The sequence below is a fragment of the Lynx rufus genome, unplaced genomic scaffold (assembly GCF_022079265.1).
Source record: "Lynx rufus isolate CCGP_SWC_20201006 ecotype Redwood Valley unplaced genomic scaffold, mLynRuf1.p SCAF_12, whole genome shotgun sequence".
NCBI lineage: Eukaryota > Metazoa > Chordata > Mammalia > Carnivora > Felidae > Lynx > Lynx rufus.
This window is the reverse complement of record NW_025814826.1, coordinates 13,730,778-13,756,493: the sequence shown is the minus strand read 5'-3', so window position 1 is coordinate 13,756,493 and position 25,716 is coordinate 13,730,778. Positions and strand designations below refer to the sequence as shown.

The window sequence follows — 25,716 nt, the reverse complement described above, 5'->3', positions numbered from 1 at the left end:
CTTCAACCAAGTAAGTACTCTTATCTAGTAAATACCAATACAATACGAGATACTCTACTATGGGACTAGGTTCTATTTTCATTTGAACACCAAAGCACATGTAAATTCTTATTCCCAAGAAACACAGGCTAGGTATATCTGTTGGACTCTCTGTATAGTCAATTGTTATTTATTATAAAGCAGGGTTTTCTTTGCATTATTGTCATTTATTTATTATATTTCATTATTTTATTATTGACTGTAATCAAACCCTATGCTGTCAACCTTAGTACTGAGCTTCGATACGGTTTAACTAGCTGTAAGAGAATGAATATTTAATATGTTCCAAAGCCAGACATAATTCATTGTTTGAATGATTAGACACATTTTGGGATCATTTACCTTCCCACCCTCTTGACTGTTAGAAGATAAATAGGGACTATTTTATCCTGCTAACAGGCTATTTTAAAATTAAAAACAACCTGTGTATGAAGATCGAGTTCAGCTCCCATGTTGTTTGAATTATATTATCAAATTACATGCTACTTTTTCACAAAGCTGCTCCTGATTCAGTTGTCTTTGATTCGGAAGACAGATAGTAACACTGCCTTTATGAAGATGAAGTCCAAAGGTAACTTTGGAATGTTACCTGTTAAGACATTGAAAGTTGTTATTTATTTTGTTAGTGACTGATTTTCTAGCTCTTGAATGTATCCGCAGATGCTGCAAAAGTTGATCAAAGATCAATTAAAGACTCAATGATGGTATTAAACATTCCATGACAGGGGCCAACATCACATGTTCATGACAGGGATAAGAAAATGAGCAAAGAGTAGAAACCAGACACTGACACTGCTCTTGTCAACTGATGCGGAGGGATTTGTCGCATGTATTTCTGAAGGGCAGATGAGATTCGCAGAGAAAGTAGTAACGAATTATAGAAGTCTACTACTCACCCCTGCTGCCCAAGACTAAAGCCGACTAAGGTTGCTGCGGTAGGGGCCGTAGGAGGGCTCCGTGTTTCCTTAGGGTATGAAAATACATGTGCTCATCTGCTGTTGTTTTTACCAGGAGTTTCCCCTCTTACGCTTAGGGGACACAGCGTGGAAAAGAAACACGTTAAGCTTTTGGAAAAGTTAACAACGGCTTAAAAACAGCAGTTTCCAAAGACGCATCCCCTTCCTGGCGTAGAGCATAACAAGCCTGTGTTGCCCCGACTTCTTCTACTCATCACTGAGGAGCGTGAATTGTTAAGAGCAGTACATTTGAGTTGTGCACGTTAAGGAAAGACAAGTTGATAATAACAATACTCGGGAAACTTGGTTTTCTCTCACCTGTCCCTCTGGCTTCCAGGAGCTAGTGAAAACAAACCTAAGATAACATTAGGTGATTTCCCGCAAGAGTGATGTCAGACCTTTGACAGAGTATTGCTGAATCTTCAGGGAACACCTGCGGAGAGTTGCTGAAGTAAGTGAATTCAAAGTAGGTTCATACTCAGAACTTCTTTATTAACCCTTCTTATAGTTTGTATGCGCTTTTGTGCTCACCGAGAAGTAGGAAATACTTCCTTCCATCGTCAGCAACCAAAAGAATTTCAGTATTGAAGAGGGTGATCACATTTAAGCAAAATTTTTACAAAGGGTGTTAAACATGCTGACCCTTTAAAAGATCTGCTTTTTAAATAAGCGTAAAAGCTGTGGACTACAAAAAGACATTAAAAAATGATGTGGTCATAATAAAAAAGAACACTTTTATACATAGGATTTTATTTTGCACTGCTGTAACAATTTCATTATAGACCAAGGGAGAGAGAGAAAAAAAAAAAAAAAGGATAAAAACCACCACACTGAGTAAATTACTAAAGCTTTTCTACTTTCAACAGGATTTTCCATCTGGTAGATTTATTGTCGTATCCCCTTCAAAACCGACAAGATGCTTACCATATTTTAAAGATTATAGGTTGCCACTGAAAGAAAAATTTTACACAGTCACTGTACATCAAGGTTGAAAAACTGTCCTGCATGAAAAATATACTTAGAAATCATGGGAATAAAAGCAAAAGAAAACATTATTGTGTTGAAGGAAAGATTAAAGTCCTCACAATGCGCCATCTAAATGTGGACATTCATTCTTCTTGGAGTCGCTCAGGTGTAGGGAGTTCGTGCTTCTGCCCAGTTCACTCATTATACTGTGTTTTTACCCAACAGTATTCATTAAGGCAAACAAATCCTTTTCTGAAGAGATCTTAAAGAAACAGTGGACATACAGCAAACTTTTGGCATTAAAACAGGTTAACGCACACATAGCCTTTAGTAAATGTACATTAAGCATATTTTCTTGGACTAGTGACAAGAAAGGATGAACATGCTTGTTAACAATGTCAAAAAGTTTAAAATTCAGTGTCCGAGCAATTCCTAACAATGCTTCTGTAGCTTTAAGCTCTAAACAGTATAGAATTTATGCAAATGCATTAAAGAATTCAAGCTTGGCAAATTACACCCAAGCAGGTTAAACTGTATGTACAGAAAGTAAATGATAAATACAGAATTAAAGGAGTCCTGGTTTTCCTTATAGCCTTGAAAACTGACAAACTTCTTGAGGACAGTTCTGTAATATTAAACATTAGGTCACCACGGGTGTTGGGAAACCTAACCACACAAACTGATTTAAAATGCTCAAGATGACTCTGTAGTGTTTAATACAGTTCAGTTCATAGGTAAGGGCACAAGACAACATTTAACAAAAATAATCACATCAATTGACCTAGAAATCAAATGCAAATAGATATGAATACAATCTCCAAAATCTGTCTTTTTAAGTGAACATTAACCATTTATTCAAAGTTATACAAGAATTTGAAGGATTAAAGTCTCCTGTGACATAAAGCCATTTCAAACAGTTTCATGTCGCAGCTGAGCAGGAGGACAGAGTGAAAGAGGAAGTGAGTAGCCGCATTGGGGCAGCGAGACAGTAAACAGGGACTCAACAGCAGCCGCCCCCGGCCTGCTGTCCTCCCTGATTGCCCGCGTGTGTGGCACTGGTAGCAGCGTGCTGAGGGCCAATTTTAATGCCGTTTGCCTGAAATAAAAGGGGAAAGGGATTAAAAAAAAAAAAAAGTTAACGGGATCCAACCAGATAATACGGTTTAACTAAATTTAAAGAACCCCGTGGAATTCCCAAGGACATGATTTTACCCAACAACTCAGAAAAACAATACAGATGAAGCAGATTTTCGCAACACTGGAAGGAGTGTCTCCCAGGGGCTGGGGATGTTCCTTCCTTTTAAAAATAATCCTGTGGAAATGTTTCTGAAAAGAATTCCTCATCACACCAGGTACTTAGGAGTAAAGGGGAACCAGGCAGCACTGCCCTTCAGGGCATTCTCACGATGGAGAAACCGTCTGAGAGCAGGTCTGCCGGTAACCTTTGAGAGAGAAACGCAGGCAGAGTCTGCGCGGCTCCACGATACAACGTAAGGCCTTTTCTCTGGACGGCATTTCTGTTCCGTGTTGAGTCAGCTGTACGGGCTAAGGGCATATGAGTGTTCTGTGTCATCAATAATTTCTATGATCCCCAAAGACATGGCAGCTTGCCAAGAAGCCACACACAGAGTAGTTCTTTCATTCATCAAACTCACACTTCTGTCTTAACCCACACTCCCTCAAGTGGGTTTTACCTAAAAATACAACACTTTGAGCAAAGTAATACGGTAGCTTCAGAAATTAAGCTCTTAAGGAAACTTGACGTCACAGTAAATCTCAGATTTATAGTGCTTGGCAGTTGTTCTGCAACGGTAGTGGCCTTGGGGTTTCTGGCACTAGCTCAGTATTGACAGCAGCTGATGTGGTTTCTTTTCGCTCTTTTGACTCCTCTTTAATAAAAAGCATGCCCTATGGCTCATTGGTTTTGCCCCCTCTGGGCTGGTAGCAGCTTCTTGAGGAATCAAGGAGTCAGACTTGGCACCGGGCCAAATAAATCGCACGGCCTGTTGGCTCCTGACAGCACATTACAATCAAAGCTGCGGCAGGCACAGCAAAGCAGTCAGCTACTATATGAAACCAGGCAGAAACAGTGAGCGTGCCCTTTGAAACAGAGGCCCAGTGGCTGTTCAGTTTCTACGGCATTAGTCTCCGCACGGTGTCGTCTTTAAATTAACTCAAAATCTACTGCCGCGTAAGCTCAGAAGATAGGATTGAGAAAACATACTCCTCCGAATTAAAAGAAATGAGAAAATCGAGTACTTTCTGGAAACCTCAGGCAAACGGTCGTCTGTTTTAGCAAAGAATATGGAGGCAAATAATGAAGAGCCTCGTTCATGTACAGGCCAAGAGCCACACGTGCAGTAAAGGATTTCTAACACAAAGCTTTCCTAATTGCAACTGTAGGAGGAGTAAGGGCTTTTCTCTTGGAAGCACGAAGTCTTACCATGGGAATGGCAAAAATATTTATGTAAGACTAAATAATACACTACATATTCACATAAACATTCTGAAATAAGTAAGAATAAATGCATAGTGGGGATTTAGGTCAGAACGATGCCCTTCGGTAAACACTCTGGATTGTATGCTTCGAGGCTTTGTATTTTATCCTAATCATATTCATCAAAACTGGCTCAAAATAATTCTACAAAAAGGACAAAAACAAAACCAAAAACAACGCTAATTGCCAATTACATATATTAGTCTCATGAAAACATACGATACTATACAGGGAGTAATTTCCAAACTAGATATGTCCCTCTTTCATACTAGACAACAGAGAGAGCATCTTGCATTAGTAGCATAGTATGGGCATTTACACACTAGAAAATGATTCCCCAAAGCAGATGACACCAGATGGACGTGTGGATGAAAGTGGAATTTCTCCTCTCTTTGGAGGATTTATCTTATTTTGCATTGCTTGCAATAAATGGATAGGGTTACTTATTTTAATCCATCTTCAGAAAGTGATGCTCTATTAGAACATAAACATTTACCCATTAGAAACATATAACAAATTTTTGGTTAGATGATCATAAACTTAGTGTGTTAACTGACGTCATAAATTCATTTTAGGAATTAAAAAGAATAGAAAATCATGAATCTATGTAGTAACTAAAATTCAATTCTAAATTAATATTAGCCAATAACACACACACACACACACATACCTCATTATTAATGTCAAAGACTCCTTCTTGGATTTTTTCATAAATTTCTTTCGCTGTATTAATAAATGCCTGAAATATAAAGTAGAGAAACTGATTCCAATTATATAAAACCACAACAGTAAAACATTATATAAAAACTCTGTAGAATATCATGATGTTCCATACAAGAAAATCAACCAATGTAATACACCATATTAACCAATAGAATAAAAGAGAAAACCCATATGATCACTTCAAAAGAGGCAGAAGCCGCATTTAACAAAACCTAACAACCTTTCATGATAAAAACACTCAACAGAATAGGACCACAAGGGGATTTCCTCAACCTGATAAATAGCATCTATGAAAAATTCACAGCTAACATCACAGCAAGTGGTGAAGACTGAACATTTTCCTAAAGATCAAGATCAACCACAAGGCAAGGATGTATATGAATGTTCATTATTTGTAACAACAGCCGAAAAGTGGAAACAACACAGATGTTAGTCCACTGATGAATGAAAACCAAAATGTGGTATAACCTTATAATACAGTATTACTCGGCCTTCAAAAAAAAATGAAGTACTGATTCATACTACAGTGTAGATGAACCTTGAAGACATCATGCTAAGTAAAAGCAGCTGCATATAAAAGACCACGCATGGTAGGATTCCATTTACTGAAATGTCCAGAAGAAGTCAACCCATGGAGAGAAAAAGTAGATTCTTGGGATTAGGAGAAATGGAGAGTGACTGCTAATGCATACGGGGTTTCTTTTGGGGTGATAAAAATGTTCTGGAATCAGACAGTAGTGATGGTTATGCCACTCTGTGAATACACTAAAACCCACTGAATCGTACCCTGAAAAAGGGCATATTTTATGGTGTATGAACTATATCCCAAAAGAAAAATTCATCCCTGGGGGACGGGCAGGGGATGTGCTGCAGAAATACCATAACATGAGAAGAGCACACATGAGGAAAAGACGTCAGCGAGGATGAACTCCAAAGGCTTCCATGTTGAAACGAGCTTACTTTCAGAGGCCACTGTTCCATACAGGATCGTTTTTGTCAGGACAATGTATTACTTAACACACAGTTTAAGAGGGAAAGAATCGGGGCGCCTGGGTGGCGCAGTCGGTTAAGCGTCCGACTTCAGCCAGGTCACGATCTCGCGGTCCGTGAGTTCAAGCCCCGCGTCGGGCTCTGGGCTGATGGCTCGGAGCCGGGAGCCTGTTTCCGATTCTGTGTCTCCCTCTCTCTCTGCCCCTCCCCCGTTCATGCTCTGTCTCTCTCTGTCCCAAAAATAAAATAAAAACGTTGAAAAAAAAAATTAAAAAAAAAAAAAAGAGGGAAAGAATCAACGGAAACTTACGATAAAGAGATAAAAAGCTGTTCAACTTTTATGCCACACTGAATAAAGTTTCACCCTTTTTCCACATAGCAACTACTAAGTTGACAAAAAAAATCAGTGTTAAAATACTAAACCAAATTAAGCCTCTAAATACCAAAATTAACCCATAAGCATTCTATATTTATATAAAATATTAAGCAGTCAGTAGAGCATGTGACTGACCCTTGATCTGGGGCTTGTGAGTTCTAGCCCCACGCTGGGGGTAGAGATTACTTAAAAAATAACTAACTATGGGGCGCCTGGGTGGCTCAGTCGGTTGAGCGTCCGACTTCGGCTCAGGTCATGATCTCACGGCTCGTGAGTTCGAGCCCCACGTCGGGCTCTGTGCTGACAGCTCAGAGCCTGGAGCCTGCTTCGGGTTCTGTGTCTCCCTCACTCTCTCTCTGCCCCTCCCCTGCTCACCCTCTGTCTTTTTCTCTCTCAAAAATAAACATTAAAAAAAATAACTAAAATAAAAAATAAATATTAAGGCATTTTACATAAATATTGCCAATGCTACAGAAGGGGTTTATAAACTCACGTTCTAACCAATCCGACCTGAGAGGTCACAGATCATAGTATTAATATTATAAACCAGGTCCTCTTCAGTGGGCAGTCTATGAAAATCCACAAAACCAGGCTATTCTCCACTAGCACTGATACAGATTTAATTCCAAATTTAAAAAGTAAACAGGTTCATGGAGAGGAACCAATCATACCTTTCGTCTTTTCTACACTGGAAACATCTGACTGCTGAACTTGCCACCGGAGCTTTTGTTTCCTAATTAACAGGACTGATATGTTTTCACCTTTAAAGGCCTTACAGCTCCCCAGAGTAATCAATCTACTGCGGCTCAATTACTGCACCAAGAACACACCAGTCAGCGAAGGAGACGTGAGCGACTGCGGCAGGAGCGCAGAGATATGAATATGCATAAACTCTAAGTGGCTGATCGAATCATCAGAGAGGGTCATGAGAATTTGCAGCAAAATAATGAGAAGAATTAATCACTGCAGATTCACAAGGCACTTAGGAAGCGAGTGCGCTTTTCGTGTGTGTGCTGAGTTACAGCGACGTGAAGGAGACACTGGCTTCCGGCCAACTATGAATTGATTCACGTTCTTCAAAACTGAAGTTAACCCTTATAAATAAAGGAAAACTTAACTTTATTTCCAATAACATGTCAATTATGGCGATGACCTTAGAAACCAGGCTAACTAAATATTGAAGTCAACAGATTCGTAAATTCACAGGGCTGGAAATCCTTGAAGGGACACCCGCATGTGTACATCTCCCTAGAACATCAGACAGAACTGCAGGATCCCATAAACGAGTTCATACAAACAGGCATTTGTACCATGAAAGTCATTACCTGTGCCAATTTATGTAATAAATGGACGTTTTTCCTAATCTGTTGATGAATTATTTTAAAAACTGGCTCCAGAGAGATATGCTATATGAAATTTCCTAAGTCACTTCTAATTTTATTACATGAATAGTACTTAATACTTGATTAAGTAGCTTTAAGAACAACTGTACCCAATGAACTTAAGATGTATTTTGGATCTGAAAAAACGTAGTTAATTTCATCACAATTGAAATATAACAAATGGTTATATTTTCTTTCATGATTCCTACCATCTCAATGAAATCGTCTTCAGACAATGCTACATTTACTTGCCATCCAACTCATGATTATATATTGCAAACACTGAAATATCTTCCACCCCCTCCAGGCATATATTGTAAGAAGAACACTATATATATATATATGTTAGAACACTAACATATATGGTGTTATAAATATATATAAGAACACACACACATATATATGGGTTGTTTTATCTACACGGCAGCAAAATTAGTAATACTTAATATGTATTATTAAATGATTAATTAATGATTAATTTTAAGGAGTCCTCAGTTTAAAACCCAATATAATAAATATAGACATCAGTGCACGTGTTTTAAAAGTCTGCGGCTATAGACAAATTGTTGAATCCCCAAATATAATGAAATTACCCAAACACTGTTAAGGCTTATTCGCCATGAAATGCAACTTCTAAGATACGAGCCTTGGGTGTTACAGACAATAGCTGTCCCTTAAAGCTGCAAGCACGTTAATAAGTCGGAAAGACAAGACATACCTCTTACAATAATTGGCTAGTATTTTAATTGCTCATTTTGTTCTAGTCACTAAAAAGCAGTCCCCATATGTATTTTTCAAGGTAGAGATGTAACAATGTGAAATGCCTCTAGAACACAGACAAAAATGAGGCAATGAGCAATGATTTAACTAGATACTACTACAAACCTTTACATTAAAACTCATCGTGCTTTCACAGGACAGTCTTAAACTTGAAATTCCTTCCAATTTTAACCAGTTTCACTTTTTTGATTTCCCAAGCTATACAAACAAATTCTGAGGTGGGGGCAGGGGGAAGAAAAGGGGAGCCTGTGTGAGGGCGTGTCTGGGAGTGGGAGGCGGGGATGAGCATGTGCAGTATCAGAGGCAGAGGCAATGGGGGAGCCTGCATAGGGCGGCAGCTGTGGGGGCAGCAGACTTGTGGAATCTCACAGCTCCTGATGGTGGATGGAGTACGGCGCTGTTGATGATGGCTCGTCTTTAAGGAGAGGCTGTAACCTAGGGAATTAATCTGCAATACCTATTTATTATCAGAAAAATGAAGCAAGCTGATGGCACACCTACAGAAAAGTTTTAACATTAGTGCAATACTTTCAAAACAAGATCACCGCGGGCTTTGTGACCCATCAGTCAGAACGGTAAGCAGGAACATCAGAACGACAGTCAAATCTGAGTATTAATAAAGAGGTTGCGGAAGAAGAAGAAAACATTTGCTGAGAAACCCAGGTCAAAGGATTTTGTTATTAGCACTGTGAAACAAACACTATCTAGGCAGGTCCACAATTATGAAGTAGAAACAGATTTCCAGCTAGCCAAGTGCATTTGGTGGGCCTCTTGCTTTCCTGCCAGGGACTCACGCCAGTATCAGAGGCCCGACTCTCTCTTCATTTCACCATTAGCTCTCCCTCTCTGCCCTACTTTGATTAATTGCCACGGTCAGTCCTTCACCTTCGTTAGCCATTAATTGCCTTCCACCTCTGACACTAATCTTTCAACCGTTGGCAGTAGTTATCTAATGGTCCTAATACCCAAATTTAAGTAAATTTTCAGTGACTTCCATAGCAAACATTAAAACAAACATAACCATGAAGAAGTACAAATGCATTAAATTCAAATAAATATTCAACACACAAGCTGATGCATAGCCTATCATTTGTCATTTCACCCTTGGGTGAAAGGGCACCTATTAAATTGTTACCTTAGACTCAGCACTTCCCTAGGTACTATGGAAGATACAGGGAAGAGGTGGATACAATTCCTACTGCTGCCAAACTAAAACAATTTAGTTGGGAGAATCTGAGCACAGGGGCTTAAATCTCTATTGAAGATGCAGGAAAAATACACCTTCCGCGCTGACAGAGGGAGAACGTGTGCAGGACGGGACTAAGGCAGGCCCAGATGCAGGCCAAGGACAACGTGCTAAGAGAGCCTTTCTTCACAGCCGACGAGACAGAATAGAGGCAAAGGGGAAAATAGAGTAATATGTCATTTTTCTTATGGTTTAACAGTTTTTAAAGCAAAATAGTGAAAATAAATTGTCTGCAACAGAGTAGATTTTAAATTATTTCCTTATGTAACATGCTGCCATCTGGTGGCAAGAAAAAAATGTCTAACATCTGTGAGGTAAGAATTCCAAATAAATCAAAGTATCTTAGTTTCATTTAAACATCTTGAACAGGTGCACTCGGCTGGCTCAGTCGGTGGAGCACGCGACTCTTGATCTCGGGGTTGTGAGTTCAAGCCCTATGCTGGATGTAGAGATTACTTAAGAATAAAATCTTTAAGAAAAAATAAACATCTTGAATAGACGCTAGACAGTAAAGTATCCTGTGAAATTAGTGAGTCTAGTTTCTTTTTGAGAACTGGGAAACAACGAAGTAACTAAAATGCTGTTTAATTTTCTTCTCATTTCCTAATCAATGCCATGAACATTACAGGTGTCCATCTGACCCCTGAATCTAATGACAACCGGTATTTACTAAGTACTCACTATGGGCCAGTCAACCTGCTAAGTCATTTGCACAAGTTTGCATTATTTTTGAAAGAAATTTACAGTATGTATAAAAATAAGGAAATGCATTTATTTTCTTTCATTTGTTTCTAAGAAACTCTGTGGGATGAAGCAGTTATGCCAGGAAGGCTAGCGGAATGGCCACAAGTGGGGCTCTAGAACCAGACCGTCCAGGTTCAAGCTCCAGTGCCACCTCTTACTGGAGGTGTTGCTCTGGACCCACTGCTTCACCTCTTGTTAACTTGAGGATAATAATGGTGCCTATGTCATAGAGTCTTTGGGAGGATGAACGCAGACCACTGAGAACAGTGCTTGGCGCATAGTTAAGAACTCACTTCTTGCTAGCTTTCGCCATCAGGAAGGTGTGCGGGCAATGGCGTGTGGGGACAACAGAAGAGGGTACACGTGCTGTATGTGAATGTGCCTTGACACATTGCAGACTAAAGGAAAGAAACAGTGATTGATACTTTTCGGTGAATTAAAATAAAAAGCAAACATTTAAAAAGTAAGCAAGAGGGGCGCCTGAGTGGCTCAGTCGGTTAAGCGTCCCAACACTTGATTTTGGCTCAGGTCATGATCTCATGGTTTTGTGGGTTTGAGCCTTGCATCAGGCTCTGTACTGACAGTGCAGAGCCTGCTTGGGATTCTCTCTCCCTTTCTCTCTGCCCCTCCTCCACTTGCTCTTGCTGTCTCTCAAAATAAACTTAAAAAATAAAGTGAGCAACATAAAATGTGTATAGTGAGTACTGAAGAATCAAATATATGGAGAGCAGACTTAAATATGCAAAGACAGGGAAGTCTTGTGAAAAGAACATTAGACTAGAATTCAAGATTAGGCAGTTTAAACACAAAACTCCTTCAAATTCTGTGGCTTTAAAATGTTCTGATTCTAGAGGCGCCTGGGTGGCTCAGTTGGTTAAGCATCCGACTCTAGATTTCGGCTCAGATCATGATCTCACCGTGAGACTGAGCCTCGTGTCAGGTACTGTGCTGACAGCATGGAGTCTGCTTGGGATTCTCTCTCTCTGCCCCTCCCCCTGCTCTTTCTCTTGCTCAAAATAAATAAATGAACTTAAAAAAAATGTTCTGATTCTATTTTAGTTTCACTGAAAGAGAACTCATACATACATTATCCAATACAATGGCTTTCAAATTATATTTCATGCAGGGGCCACCTCTTGGGGTGAAGAAGGAAGTAGGGAGAGCCCTATGAACCTCCTCTTTCCTCATTTTTCATGGCATATCCTTCTCTGTCTTTATTTTTTTAAGTTTATTTTGAGAGAGAGGGTATATGTGTGTGGGCAGGGGAGGGGTAGCAGGAGAGAATCCTAAGCAGGCTCTGCAGAGCCGCACAGAGCTTGATGTGGGGCTCAAACTCACTAACTGTGAGATCATGACCTGTGCCAAAATCAAGAGTCAGTCGCTTAACCGACCGAGCCACCAGGCGCCCCTCTGCTTTTTTTCTTTCACGGTTTTCTGTGTTTCATTAGAAGCAAGAGGGCCACTGCTAAACCCACTGATCTACAGAAGCTCTCACTGTATAGAGGGAGGACTCTCTAAGAGTGGGCTGCAGAAGGAGAAATGACTCGCCCAAGACCACGCACAACTGCAGCAGTAGCAAGATTAGCAGGATTAACGTCCTGTCCATATTTATCTTCCTTTTATCAGGATCACTTCTTAGCTTTAACACAACTCAAGGGGATTTTCATTTATATTATGTTTCATTTTATTTTATTATTTTACTATGAAGAAAGGCTGGCTGACAACAAGGAGACCAGTACAGTCTAAACCAATAACCCGGGTAAGAAATGAAGGCCTGCCAAATTAACAGTGGTGACAAGAATGGAAAGTAAAGATCAAACTTAGTATCTACTTTGGAGAAATTAACAGGACTTGGTAAAGAATAGGGCAAGAATGGTAAGGTGTTTAAGGATGATTCCACTTTTACCTGAAGTGACTGACATGGAAGGGTACGCTGTGAACTGAGGTAAATAAAAAAGGAAAAAAAAAAATCACATTTCAAGGAGAGAATGAAGAGTTTGTTTTAGACACATGGAATTCTAATGCTTATGTCACATGCAAGTGGGAAATTCTTGGTAGTTGATCTACATAACTGTGTGCCTATGTATGAATATGCACAATGAATGTGTGAGTGTGTAAGTGTGTGATATGCACTTATCAGCATGACTTTCTCCAGTAATGTTTAGCTACCTTGGCTTAGGAGAAAAAATGGTTATTAACTTTCAAAATCAGCTTGGCTTAGATGATCCTTCAAGTTCCCTAAGGGTGATGGCCAAACAAGGGGGCGAGGAACTGATGCTAGTCAGCAAAATCTTCTAACCAGGCGAGGAGAGTAACAAACATTTATTAAATTAAACACTCCTCAAAGGATGCTGGAAGCCTCGTAAGGTCAAGTCAAATTTCCAGTGGAAAGCTGTGTGGTAGCCTTGGCACTGAGAACAGGGTTAAGGGGAAAACAAAGCCTTCAGTTCACACCACATTCCAGCTCTACAGCAACGCCTGTTCCACCACTTAGAAGGCAGCCCAAGGCGAGTAAGATGTCCTCTCGATGCAAATTGAGTCTGTTGGTTTTCAAGTACTGGGGCAGGACACAAATACTAGCGAAGGGCCTTGAAACTGTTCATCTTTCTAGTTACACAAGTCACGTGTTTTCCCTAGACATAGAAATCCACCTATCCTATCTGTGTGGATGGCTTGGCAAGTTGCTGTAATCTGTCTGAGCGTCGTTAGCTGACTGTGCTTTCAGCTATTATCTTGGCTCTATCTTTTAGGACGTTAGCAGCTAAGCCAGGAATTTCCAGTCTTGATTTTCCAATGTTCCATTTTTTTTTAAGATTTGATTTTTTACAGTTTATTTACTTAACTCATCTCTACCCCAACATGGGGCTCGAACTCATGACCCCTAGATGAAGAGTCATATGCTCTTCTGAGAAGCCAGGCACCCCTAAAGATTTTATTTTATTATTTTTTTAAATGTTTATTTGTTTTTGAGACAATGTGAGAGACAGAGTGCAAGCAGCGGAGGGGCAGACAGAGAAGCTGAAGTGGGCTCCAGGCCCCGAGCTGTCAGCGCAGAGCCTGATGCAGGGCTCGAACTCACGAACCATGAGATCATGACCTGAGCCGAAGTCGGACACTTAATCGACTGAGCCACCTAGGCGCCCCTAAAGATTTTATTTTTAAGTCATCTCTACATCCAAAGTGGGCTCGAACTTACAACCCCAAGATGAAGAGTCACAGGCTCTACTGACTGGGCCAGCTAGGCACCCTAATAGTTTAAGATATTTTAAATTATTAGACTTTTGCCTCAAAAATTTTTGATGTTTATGTACTTTTCTGATTTCCCATAAACTTTCAATTCTGAGTAAAATTGATGAGTATAGGGAAAAATAATCCATCAAATGGCTAAGAGAGTGAGAATATCTGATAAAGAGACACTGTTTAGAAAATGGAAAGTCTAGGGCGCCTGGGTGGCGCAGTCGGTTAGGCGTCCGACTTCAGCCAGGTCACGATCTCGCGGTCCGTGAGTTCGAGCCCCGCGTCGGGCTCTGGGCTGATGGCTCGGAGCCTGGAGCCTGTTTCCGATTCTGTGTCTCCCTCTCTCTCTGCCCCTCCCCCGTTCATGCTCTGTCTCTCTCTGTCCCAAAAATAAATAAACGTTGAAAAAAAATTAAAAAAAAAAAAGGAAAGTCTAACCACTATTCACACCACAATCACCAGTAGGTCTCACAGGAAATATAATACTGTGAGTTTGGGTAATGTACAACTCTGAGAAAATGAAATTTTACTTTATTGCAAAAATACACAGAGAAAATCAGGGAAGGAATTACAGGAAAAAATATATATTTATATATATTTATATAGAATTTCATATATATTTATATATGAAATTTACAAAACTATTAATTTATACAGTTATATATAACTATATATATACACATCCACAATTATATATATAATTACATATATATAATTATAATACATCACTTCTGGGGTATTGTGAAATCATCAGAAAGTTAGCATGAGTCTTTTTGGAAGGGGTATTTTTCCTAACCTGCCATAACCTTTGCTACATTTATCCCTGGGTCTAAAAAAAATCTTTTCGAACTACAAAGACCCTAGGCAGCTACTGAAGGAAGCTCCTGATCACAGGAGGAGCCAATCTGATCATTTGGGTTTTCAAAAATCACACAGCTTTCAGAATGCTTAGGGCAAAGTAAATTTAGGACAGAATTCCACCTACATGTTAACCAGTGGGACCAAAGCATAACCTGATTAAAGACTGAAGTAAGAGAGACAAGGCTGAAGTAATGAAATAAATAGTGAATCATGCAAACATTTGTTGTCTCCCGTGCAGGGGAGACCCTGTGCAAGGCGCTGGGGATGCAGAGATGAAGACAGCCTGGGTTTTCAAGGAACGTGGCCAAGTGTCATGATAGAGACCTAAAGATAAATTCATGCGCAGGAGGAGACTGGAATGAGCACAGAGAAGAGAGTATACAAGTTTTAAGTGTGTGTGCACGTACGTGGTGGCTGGTGGGGGGGTGGGGGCAGGGAGGGTGTGTCATGGCATTCCAAGAGGAGGTATGAGGCTTCATTATATCCCTGAAAGAAACGGTAGGAAGAAAGGGCATTCCAAGGGCAGAGAGCACTTTCTGCGGTGGTGGGTTTAAAGAGCGCCACCCAGCTGATAAGCTCGTAGTTTAATATAGAAAGCACATCACATGGTGTTGGCAAATAAAGGGACTTGTCTTCCAAGCTAAGGAGTTTGATTCCGAAGAGGTGGAAAACCCACCACACGCTTTTAATAAAATTGGGGAGCGACACTCAATTTTCATGTTTTGAAAGATCTCAGAGGTACCAGTGTAGAGGACTGAAAAATGTACAACCTGGAGAGAGATTTAACAGTAGAAATAACAAGACACAAGCAGAAAGCAATATACATTAACTGAATACATGACTATGAAGGCGTAGGAAAAAGGACATAGGCTACTGAAGATTCAAATATCCCTAAGGGACTGTTTAAGGTAAGAACAGAAAAGCATTTGTTAGGATAGGCAATTAGGAGGTCCAGGGTGACCTTGGCCAAGGTAGATGAGTCGACCTGTGAACTGAGGTGTCAAAAAGAATGAGGAAACAGAGATGGAACTTACTAGAGGATGGAGGAGACCATCCAAGAACTGGGAATGATAGGTTTTGCTTTTCAAATGGTTGAAATTTGATTATGCAATTACGTGCTGAGAACCAAGAATCACTAGAGAAAAAGGATGAAAACGTTTGAAGGAATGTCTCTGAGGAAGAGGAAAGGACACTAGTGGGCCAGGTTCTTCTGTTAGGTAACAGAGCTGAATGAACTTCATGGTCTCTACACTCCCCAAAGCCCGCCCAGGAGCAGCAGCACGATGACGCTGGACCACCACTTCCAAATGCAGGCTCTCAGGCCACACCCTGACCTACCAAATCGGAATCTGCATTTCAACAGGATTCCTAGGTGATCTGAGAAGCACAGCTCTAAACACAACTGACTTGGCAAAAAAAAAAAAAAAAAAAAAAAAAAAAAAATCCTTTCCTTTTAATTTATTTATTAAAACTTTTTTTTTTGGTAAATGTTTAGTTTTGAGAGAGAGAGAGAGAGAGAGAGAGAGAGAGAGAGAGAGAGAAGCGAGTGGGGGAGGGGCAGAGAGAGAGGGAGACAGGATCTGAAGCAGGCTCTGTGCTGACAGCAGACAGCCTGTTGCAGGGCTCGAACTCATGAACCGTGAGATCATGACCGGAACTGAAACCAAGAGTTGGATGCTTAACCACCCAGGGGCCCCTAGAATAGCTGTCTCATTCTTTTGACTCCTCATATGATCCACTTTCCCAGAAATGGGCCCTCCAAGGTTAGGCAGTAAGCTGAGAAGAAATTCCTGTCTGAGCCCAGAGCATGAGGTTCAACCCACTGTGTTAAACTGCCTCTCTCCTGGAGGATGGCATGATTAGGCGAATCCAAGTCCTTAGAAAGTAAGAAACAGAAGACACTGTATTCAGAGCAAACGTCCCTGAAATTAATTTCCTATGTGCTCCAATGCCGAGTCTGAGCCACTAAGAATCTATGGACCCCGTAAAAGTAGCATATTTAGCTCTTATGTTTCATCGTGATTCCTCTTTCGCTCTAATTCTAGCTGGCTAATTCTTGCTCACATCTTGGAGACAGTATACTGCGATTTTATGAGCTGTGTCCTTTCCCACTGAGGTGTTGGCTTTCCTGTCACAGGCACAGGCACTGGCACTGAGCACGTATCACAAGGCAGATGCCGGAGAAAGGCTTAGCTCTCCTCCTTCCCTCTTCCCAGGGCAGACACAACACCTGTTAGTCTTTTCTGACCTCGGAGAAACTAAGTACTTGTTTTCCAACATTAATTGCTGAATGAAATAAAAAGCATGCCATTCATACTTGATATCAGATATTATCAAGGAATTACTGCTATGTTTGTTAGGTATAATAATGGTATCGCGTTGTAGGTTTTTAAATTACTGCCAATGAAATATTTATAGGTAAAATATTTCTGGAATTTCTTAAAAAACAGAGGACATAATAAAACAAGATCATCAAAATGTCAAAATGGTGATAACTTCTAAAGCCTGATGACAGATATATGGGTTTACTTTTTTAAATGGTGACAACTGTTTAAATTGATTTAAAGTAGCAGTGCCATGAATCTTATTGTGAGCTGACCAAAACGCTTTAATACAGCTGATGTAGAAAAATAAACTCATGCATAAACATATACCATCATAAAAATGCTCTTTAATGATATACCTAATTGGGTTTTAAAGTGTGACATGCACAAAGGTCATGAATGAACTGAGTTTGCTTTAAATATTAATATAATTCCTTCTTTGATTACTTCTGAGCAATCTTACTAAGAAAGTCTATGTATGCATAATAATCCCAACAGTAACTTTATTATTTGTTAGGCATAAGCTAAAACACATAATGTTTAACATGGAAGAACCTGGTTGTTTGTATAAAAATCTGCTCTGTGCAGAAATGTGACAGAGACTCATCAAAGAGTCATATTTAACAAAAAATTAATAACTTAATAATTTGAAAAAGAAATGTGTTCTTTGTAAATTCAAAAAATATCACTTAAGCTTTTATAACTGTGCTCCATATCCTCAAATTAGTATTTTTAAAAAATTTTTTTAATGTTTATTTATTTTTGAGACAGAGAGGGACAGAGCATGAACGGGGGAGGGTCAGAGAGGAAGACACAGAATCTGAAACAGGCTCCAGGCTCTGAGCTGTCAGCACAGAGCCCAACGCGGGGCTCGAACTCACGGACCGTGAGATCATGACCTAAGCCAGAGTCGGACGCTCAACCGACTGAGCCACCCAGGCACCCCTCAAATTAGTATTTTTTAATAGAACTGTGAGGCTTCTTAATCTTTAATTTTTTTTGTTTTAATTGCCACTATGATCTTTAAGAATAGGTTAAAGTTGTTTGTATGTGGTTATTGTGTATGTGTATTTGTATGTATATTTTGATCAAACTTTTTGAGATAATTAGAGATTCACATGCAGATTTAAGAGATAATACAAAGAGATCTTGTGTAACCTTTCCCTGGTTTCCCCCAACGGCAGTATCTTGGAAATGTATAGTACGTACGTTGTCATAATCGAAATGTTGCAAAGGGATACAGAACATTTCTGTTATAAGGATCCCTCATGTTGTCTTTTTACAATACACACTTCTCTTCCACCCTCCTTAAACTTGGCAGTGACTAATCTGCTCCCATTTCTCCAATTTTGTCATTTCAAAATCAAAATCATATAAATAGAACCATACAGTATGCAACCTTTGGGACTGACTTTATTCACTAAGCACAGTTTTCTGGAGACTCATCCGAGTGGTTGCATGTATCAATTGTTCCTCGCTTTTTACTTGTTGAGTAGTATTCCATGGCATGGATGGATGTACTGTTATCACTTTGTCTAACCATTGGTCTGTTGAAAGACATCTAGGTTGTTTCCAGTGTTTGGCTATTGTGAATAAAGATGCTATGAACATCTATGTACCAGTTTTTGGGTTAAACAGAAATCTTCATTTCTCTGGGATAAATGCTCAGAGATACAACTGGTAGGTAATTGAATGTCTAGGTTTATTTTAAATTTTTAAGTAATCTCTACACCCAACGTGGGCTTGAACCCACAACCCTGAGATCAAGAATCGCATGCTCCACTGACTGAGACAGCCAGGCACCCGTAGTTTTTTTTTTTAGACGTTTATTTATTTTTTATTAAGTAAACTCCACCCCCAACAATGGGGCTCAAACTCAGGACTCCTGAGATCGAGTTGCTTGCTCTGCTGCCTGCCAGCCAGGCATCCCTAAATTGTTTGCAGAGTGGCCATATCATTTTACATTCCCACCAGCAATGTAGGAGTGATCTAGTTTCTCCATATCCTTGTCAGCATTTGATATTGTCGCTTTTTTATTTTAGCTATTCTAATGGGTGCGTAGTGTGCTATCATGGATGTTTTAAGTTGCATTTTCCTAACAGCTAGTGATGTTGAATACCTTTTTAAGTGCTTATTTTCCATTTACATGTCCTTTGTGATGAATCTCTGGTCCCAACTTTTGCCCATTTTCTAACTGGACTGACTTTTTTTCTTTTTTTTAACTATTGAGTTTTGAGTTTTTTTATTCTAGATACTAGTCTTTTGTTGGATATTTGGTTTATAAGTATTTTCTCCCCATCTGTAGATGCCTTTTTGTTCTCTTACCACGATCATTCACAGAGCAAAAATTTTAAAGAACTTACCAATTGTTCCTTTTATGGATTATGCTTTTAGTTACAAGCATGCCTACCACTAGATGAAGATTTTCTCCTTGCTCCCCATAAAAGTATCTGAATGTTTTACATTTAAAAGTATGATCTCTTTTGAGTTAGTTTTTGTGTAAGATGCATTTTTTTTTTCTGTCTATGGATGTCCAATTGTTCCTAGAACACCATTTCTTGAAATGGCTATCTTCCTCTGTGAGTTGTTTCTGCACCTTTGTTAAATCAGTTGGGCATATCTGTGTGGGGTCTATTTATGGATCCTCTATTCTGTCCCACTGCCGTATGTATCTGTTCCTTTACTGGTATCACATAGTGTACATTAGGGCTTGAAATCAAAGAGTGATTCCCTTATTATTTTTTCAAAATTGTTTTAGCTACTCTAGGTCCTTTGCCCTTCTACCTATATTTTAAAATAATGTTGTTAAATATCTACAGAAAAATCTTACTGGAATTTTGATACGAACTGGGTTAAACCTCTATGTCAATTTGTGAAGGAGTGACATCTTTATTAGGTAGGATACTCCAAACAACGAACATAGTATGTCTCTCCATTTATTCAGATCTTCTTTAATTTCTTTCATCCGCATTTTGCAGTTTCGAGCACACATGTCCTGTCCTGCACGTGTTATTTTTAGATTTATACTAGGTATTTCATTTTCTTTTTGCGGGATTATAGATGGTATTGTATTTTAAATTTTGGTGTTCATTGCTATACACAGAAATACAATAGATCTTTTTAAAGTAAACTCTATGCGCAACATGGGGCTCAAACTTATGACCCTCAGGTCAAGAGTCACATGTTCTACTGACTGAGCCAGCCAGGTGCCCCAGAAATACAGTATGTTTTTATATATTTGTCTCGTGTCTTGTAATTTTGCTGAACTCACTTACTAACTAGCTTTTGTGTGTGTATGTAAATTCCTTGGAATTTCCTAGAGACAATCCTGTCAGCCACAAATAAAAAGTTTTACTTCTTCCTCTCTGCCTTTATTTCCCTTTCCTGCTTTATTGCACTAGCTACGATTTCCACCAATATCTTGAATAATGATGAGCACAGACATCCTTGCCTTGTTCCTGATCTACGGAGTAAAACATTCAGCCTAATGTTAGCTGTGGGTTTTTGTAGATGCTTTTTAGTAAGCTGAGAAGTCTTCAATTCCTATTTGAGAAAGTATAGTATGTTGTAGTTCATTTTCATTCAAAGTTCAATGTATTTTTAAATTTCCTTTAAGGCATCCCCTTGGCCCAGATTATTCAGAAGTGTGTGTTGTTCAGTTTCCAAATTTCTGGAGATTTTCTTTCCAGTTATCACTTACTGATAACCAGAGCTAACAGAATTGAAAGGAGAAATAGGCAAATCCATAATCATAATTGGAGGCTGTTATCGATTTCTAGTTTAATTCCACTGTCTAGTTTATTTCCAGTTGCTTTATTGGTTTTTGCTTCACATTATCTTGCAGCTGTATTCTTTGGTACATACACATTTAGGATCGCTAGGTCTTCCTGGCAGACTCTTCTTTTATTATTATATAACGTCCTACTCTGTCTCTGGCAATTTTCTTTGTTAAGTCTAAAGAGAGCCACACGTGCCTTCCTCTGATTAATGCCTGTATGATCTATCTTTTCCAATCATTTTATTTTCAACTTGCCTGAATCATTATATTTGAAGTGAGTTTCTTGTAGACATCCAGATCGTTGTTCTTTAATCCTCTTTGCCAATGTCTTTTGATTTGTGTATTTAGATCATGTACATTTCATATAATTATTGCTATGTGAGGGCTTGAGTCTGTCATTTTGATTTTTTTGTTGCTGTTTTTGGTTTTCTTTTTTCTGCCTGAGGGTTAATTGAACCTTTTTAAAAATTCCATACTGATTTATCTATTTTTTAGTGTATCTCTTTGGAAATTTTTTAGTAGTTACTCCAGGAATTGCACTTATATGTATAAACTTTATATAGACTTTACATATCTACACATATATACCTACACTTTATATATCTACACATATAACTAACTTATCACAGTCTACTAGTGTCATTTGAGTGTCACAGGAACCTTACCTCCCCTGATGTCCCCTTTCTCTGCCATGGTTTATGATATTTCCTATATATATACCATTATCCATACTTTTGGTTACTGGTATTCCTTCAAAGATTCCTTCTTTTATCATTTCATTTGTTAGATAACTTCCATTAGCCACTGTTTTTGTAGCAGATCTTGTATTAGTAAATTCTTAGTTTTCTTTCATCTGATGTTTTCATTTTTCTTCATTCTTCAAAGGTATTGTTGCTAGTTCTAGAATCCTGAACCCTGTTCTCTTTCAGCTCTTGAAATTGCTGTGTATTTCTGACTTCCATGGTTTCTAATGAGAAATCTGCCGGCATTGAATTGGTAAGGTGTTTCTCACTGCTCTCATAATTTTTGTCTTTAGCTTTCAGAGATTTGACTATGGAAGAAGTTTGGCTTGGTGTGAATTTGTTTGGGTTTATCCTGTTTGGAGTTGGCTAGGCCTCTTGAATCTGTAGGTTTGTATCTTCTGCCACATTTGAAAAGTTTTCAGTTGTTATTTCTTTGAGTACTTTTTCAGGACCATCTTTCTTCTCTCCTTCTAGGAATCTGGTAACACAATGTTAGAATTTGGGTTATGGCTCCACAGGTCCCTGAATCACTGCTCATTTTTGTCTTCCAGTCCATTTTCTCTCTGTAGTTTAGACTGAGTGGTTTCTATTAGTCTATCATCCAATTCACTATTTCTTTCCTTTGTCCCCTTCATTCTGCTGTTGATCTCATCCACTGAACCTTTGTCAATTATTATATTTTTCAGTTCTAAAATTTCTATCTGGTCCTTTTTACCTATATTTCTTTGTTTTAATGTTTATTATTATTATTATTATATTATTATTATTTGACAGGGAGAGAGAGAGAGAGAGAAGGAAAGGGAGGCACAGAGAGAGAGGGAGACAGAGAACTCCAAGTAGGCTTCGTGCTGTCAGTGCAGAGCCCTATGCAGAGCTCAAGCTCACAACTGTGAGATCAAGACCTGAGCCGAAATCAAGAGTCAGACGCTTAACTGACTGAGCCCCCCAGGTACCCCTTACTTCTATTTCTATTGCCAAGACTATTTTTCACTTGTTTCAGGCATGCTCCTGTTTGTTAAGGCATTTTTATGATGGCTGCCTAAAAAATCTCTGTCAGATGGTTCCAACGTCTCTGTCATCTTACTATTAGTATCTATTGATTTTTTTTTTCCCTCATTCAGTTTGAGATCTTCCTGGTTCTGGATATGAAGAGTTATTTTCTAATGAAAGATGGACATTTGGGGTTCTACATTATGAGACTCTGGATCTTATTTAAACCTATACTTTTGGGGTGCGTGGGTGGCTCAGTTGGTTGCGCGTCTGACTTCGGCTCAGGTCACGAGCTTGCAGTTAGTGAGTCTGAGCCCTGTGTCGGGCTCTGTGCTGACAGCTCAGAGCCTGGAACCTGCTCTGGATTCTGTATCTCCCTTTCTCTCTCTACCCGCTCACGCTCTGTCACTCTCTGTCTCAAAAATAAACATTAAAAAAAATTTTTTTTTAAACCTATACTTTTGCTGGCTTCCTCTGACCCCAATGCCACAGGACAATGGTGAGTGTGGGAGAACCTTATTACAGCAAGCTGATGGTAGAAGCAGCACCATCATTTTCTGTCATGTCTGGCTGTAGTAGAATGGTTATTTTCTTGCTAACAGGCTTTCCTGGACCTTTGACTAGAAGGTAGGCTTCTCTTTTTCCCCCTGCACCTGCTGGTCTTTCTGGATTGCCAGTTTTTCTAGCGCCTGATCTGAAGAAAACCAAGGGAAATCACTGCTGTGTCACTTTCCTCAGATCCCAAGGTCTCTAGATGGTGTTCTCTCCACCTTCAGGTCTTCTTATTGTTTTATATATAATGTTCAGAGTTTTAGCTTTAGTTGGCAGGTGGAAGAGGTGAGGAAGTCCATTCCTATTTTTTCTAGATGCAGAAGCCCTTTGGTTATTGCTTTCATGGTCAATAAGTTCCTAAGTCATGTAGAGGTTCAGGTTTGATTTTGCTCTTTGTGGATCACAGAATGGTCCTCCACCTTCTCAAAATACTTTATCATGAAATATTTTTAGCTATTAGGTAAAATCGCATGGATGATTATATTATGTAATGCTTGTCTATGATCTTTTAAAATGGGATTTAAAAAGATTATTTCTTAATATCCTTGGCTTCTCAGAGACAAATTAATTTACATAATTAAAGTTCTCTCATGAGTATGGGAAATTCCTGCCCAGATTTATTTATTTATTTATTTATTTATTTATTTATTTATGTTTTTAATGTTTATTTTTTGAGAGACAGAGCATAAGTGGGGGAGGGGCAGAGACAGAGGGAGACACAGAATCTGAAACAGATTAATTTACATAATTAAAGTTCTCTCATGAGTATGGGAAATTCCTGCCCAGATTTATTTATTTATTTATTTATTTATTATTGTTTTTAATGTTTTTTTTTTTTTTTGAGAGAGAGACAGAGCACAAGTGGGGGAGGGGCAGAGACAGAGAGGGAGACAACAGAATCTGAAACAGGTTCCAAGCTCTGAGCTGTCAGCACAGAGCCTGATGCAAGGCTCTAACCCACAGACCGTGAGATCATGACCTGAGCCGAAGCTGGGACGCCTAACCGACTGAGCCACCCAGGGGCCAGCGCCCCAAGACAAAATGTATGTAATTATTATTAACCACATATACAGGATTTTTGTATAAGTGCTGCCAAAACATTAATGGAATTTATTTAAGTGGTCAGCTGAATGTCAATAGCAACAAATACCTATGGTTTCTGGTTACGAATAAGGAAAATGAACAAAATCATCAGAAACAAAGCCAGAAATCTGGGAGTACTTTATAGTAGTAGATGCTCTGTCATCCGACTTCAGAGTAGTTTTATTAACTTAAGTATCTCTACACCCCATGTGGGACTCAAACTCACAACCCCGAGATCAAGAGCTGTATGCTCTTCTCACTGAGCCAGCCAGATGCCTCATAGTATGTTAGTTTGTTTGTTTGCTTAACTAAATGTAGACAGTTTTGGCTTTAGGGCTCTCAAAATAAATAAGAAAATCAATAACAATCAATAAGGATATGTTTCAGAGGTCTTGAAATCTCCACAACACATTGGCCCTTATGGTTTCAAATATAACACCTCTAGTAAAGGAGTACCTCTCTGAAACAGGTGCCTTTACATGTCTATTCTAAGTTGAACAAAGAGGCAGAACAAATTTCTGGATTTGCTGTGCAAAATGCAGTATTACTTTTGTACGTTATCAAACTGTAATTACTGGCAACTGGTAAAGCATTAATTGGTGGTTGTAGGAAATGTAGGAAATGCATTGAGGACAGTCATAGAGCACTTCTTCAAGTAGAGATAAAATCTTACCTAAGAAATAATTTTCCAGCAAAATTATCAATGCTGTTGAATAATTGTAGTCTATTTCTGGGTTCAAAAGTTAATTCAAAGAGCTCCAAGTACATTCTTAATAAATATTTACTCACTGTTTACTACATGAGAGGCATTGTGTTAGCTACTGTCTAGGACCTCATCTCTGCTATCCTTAGAAAAAGGAGATTTTTAAATCATTTAGTTTCTAGAGTCCCTTTTTGCAGCTGCTGCTAAGATTCTTACCCAGAAGGTGGCATTACTCTAGGCAAATTACTTATTTTCTTAGCCTCTTCCCTGCTTTTTTTTTTTTTTAAGATATTGTTTTTAAGCAATCTCTACACCAAATGTGGGGCTCAACCTCACAACCCCAAGATCAAGAGTCACATGCTCCACTGACTGAGCTTGCCAGGTGCCCCAGCCTCTTTCCTGCCTGTTATAAAACAGAATGTGGCAATACTTTTACCTTAGAGAGAATTAACTGCCTACTCATCTATGTATAGTATATAAATACCATACCCAAATACAAAAAGCATAAAAGAACATGATGTGTTCAGAAAACTTGTAGCAGTTCAGGCTGATCAATGAAAATCACGGAGACACTTTAAATTTTACTAAAGATGGCAGAATTCCCATGCTTTGTATGCTACATAGTAAGAATACTTTCCCTATTTAAGAAAAAGTAGATACAAATAGCTACGAATGTTTAGTGTCTTGATACCTTTCTAAATTTCATTAGTGTTATTTTTTCCCTCTCAGGATAAATATATAGAAAG

At 39.0% G+C, this 25,716-nt stretch overlaps 1 protein-coding gene across 1 annotated transcript in view; it reads right to left on the bottom strand.

Moving 5' to 3' along the window:
* Window positions 1-1,728: 1,728 nt before the first annotated feature.
* Window positions 1,729-25,716, bottom strand: part of RAB2A (RAB2A, member RAS oncogene family) — an 86,719-nt gene continuing 62,731 nt past the window's right edge. The window contains exons 7-8 of the mRNA XM_047073972.1: window positions 5,129-5,197; window positions 1,729-3,057 (exon numbers count right to left, since the gene is read on the bottom strand). Coding sequence (XP_046929928.1) covers window positions 2,962-3,057; window positions 5,129-5,197 — 165 coding nt within the window. The 3' untranslated portion in view covers window positions 1,729-2,961. The remainder of the gene's footprint in view (window positions 3,058-5,128; window positions 5,198-25,716) is intronic.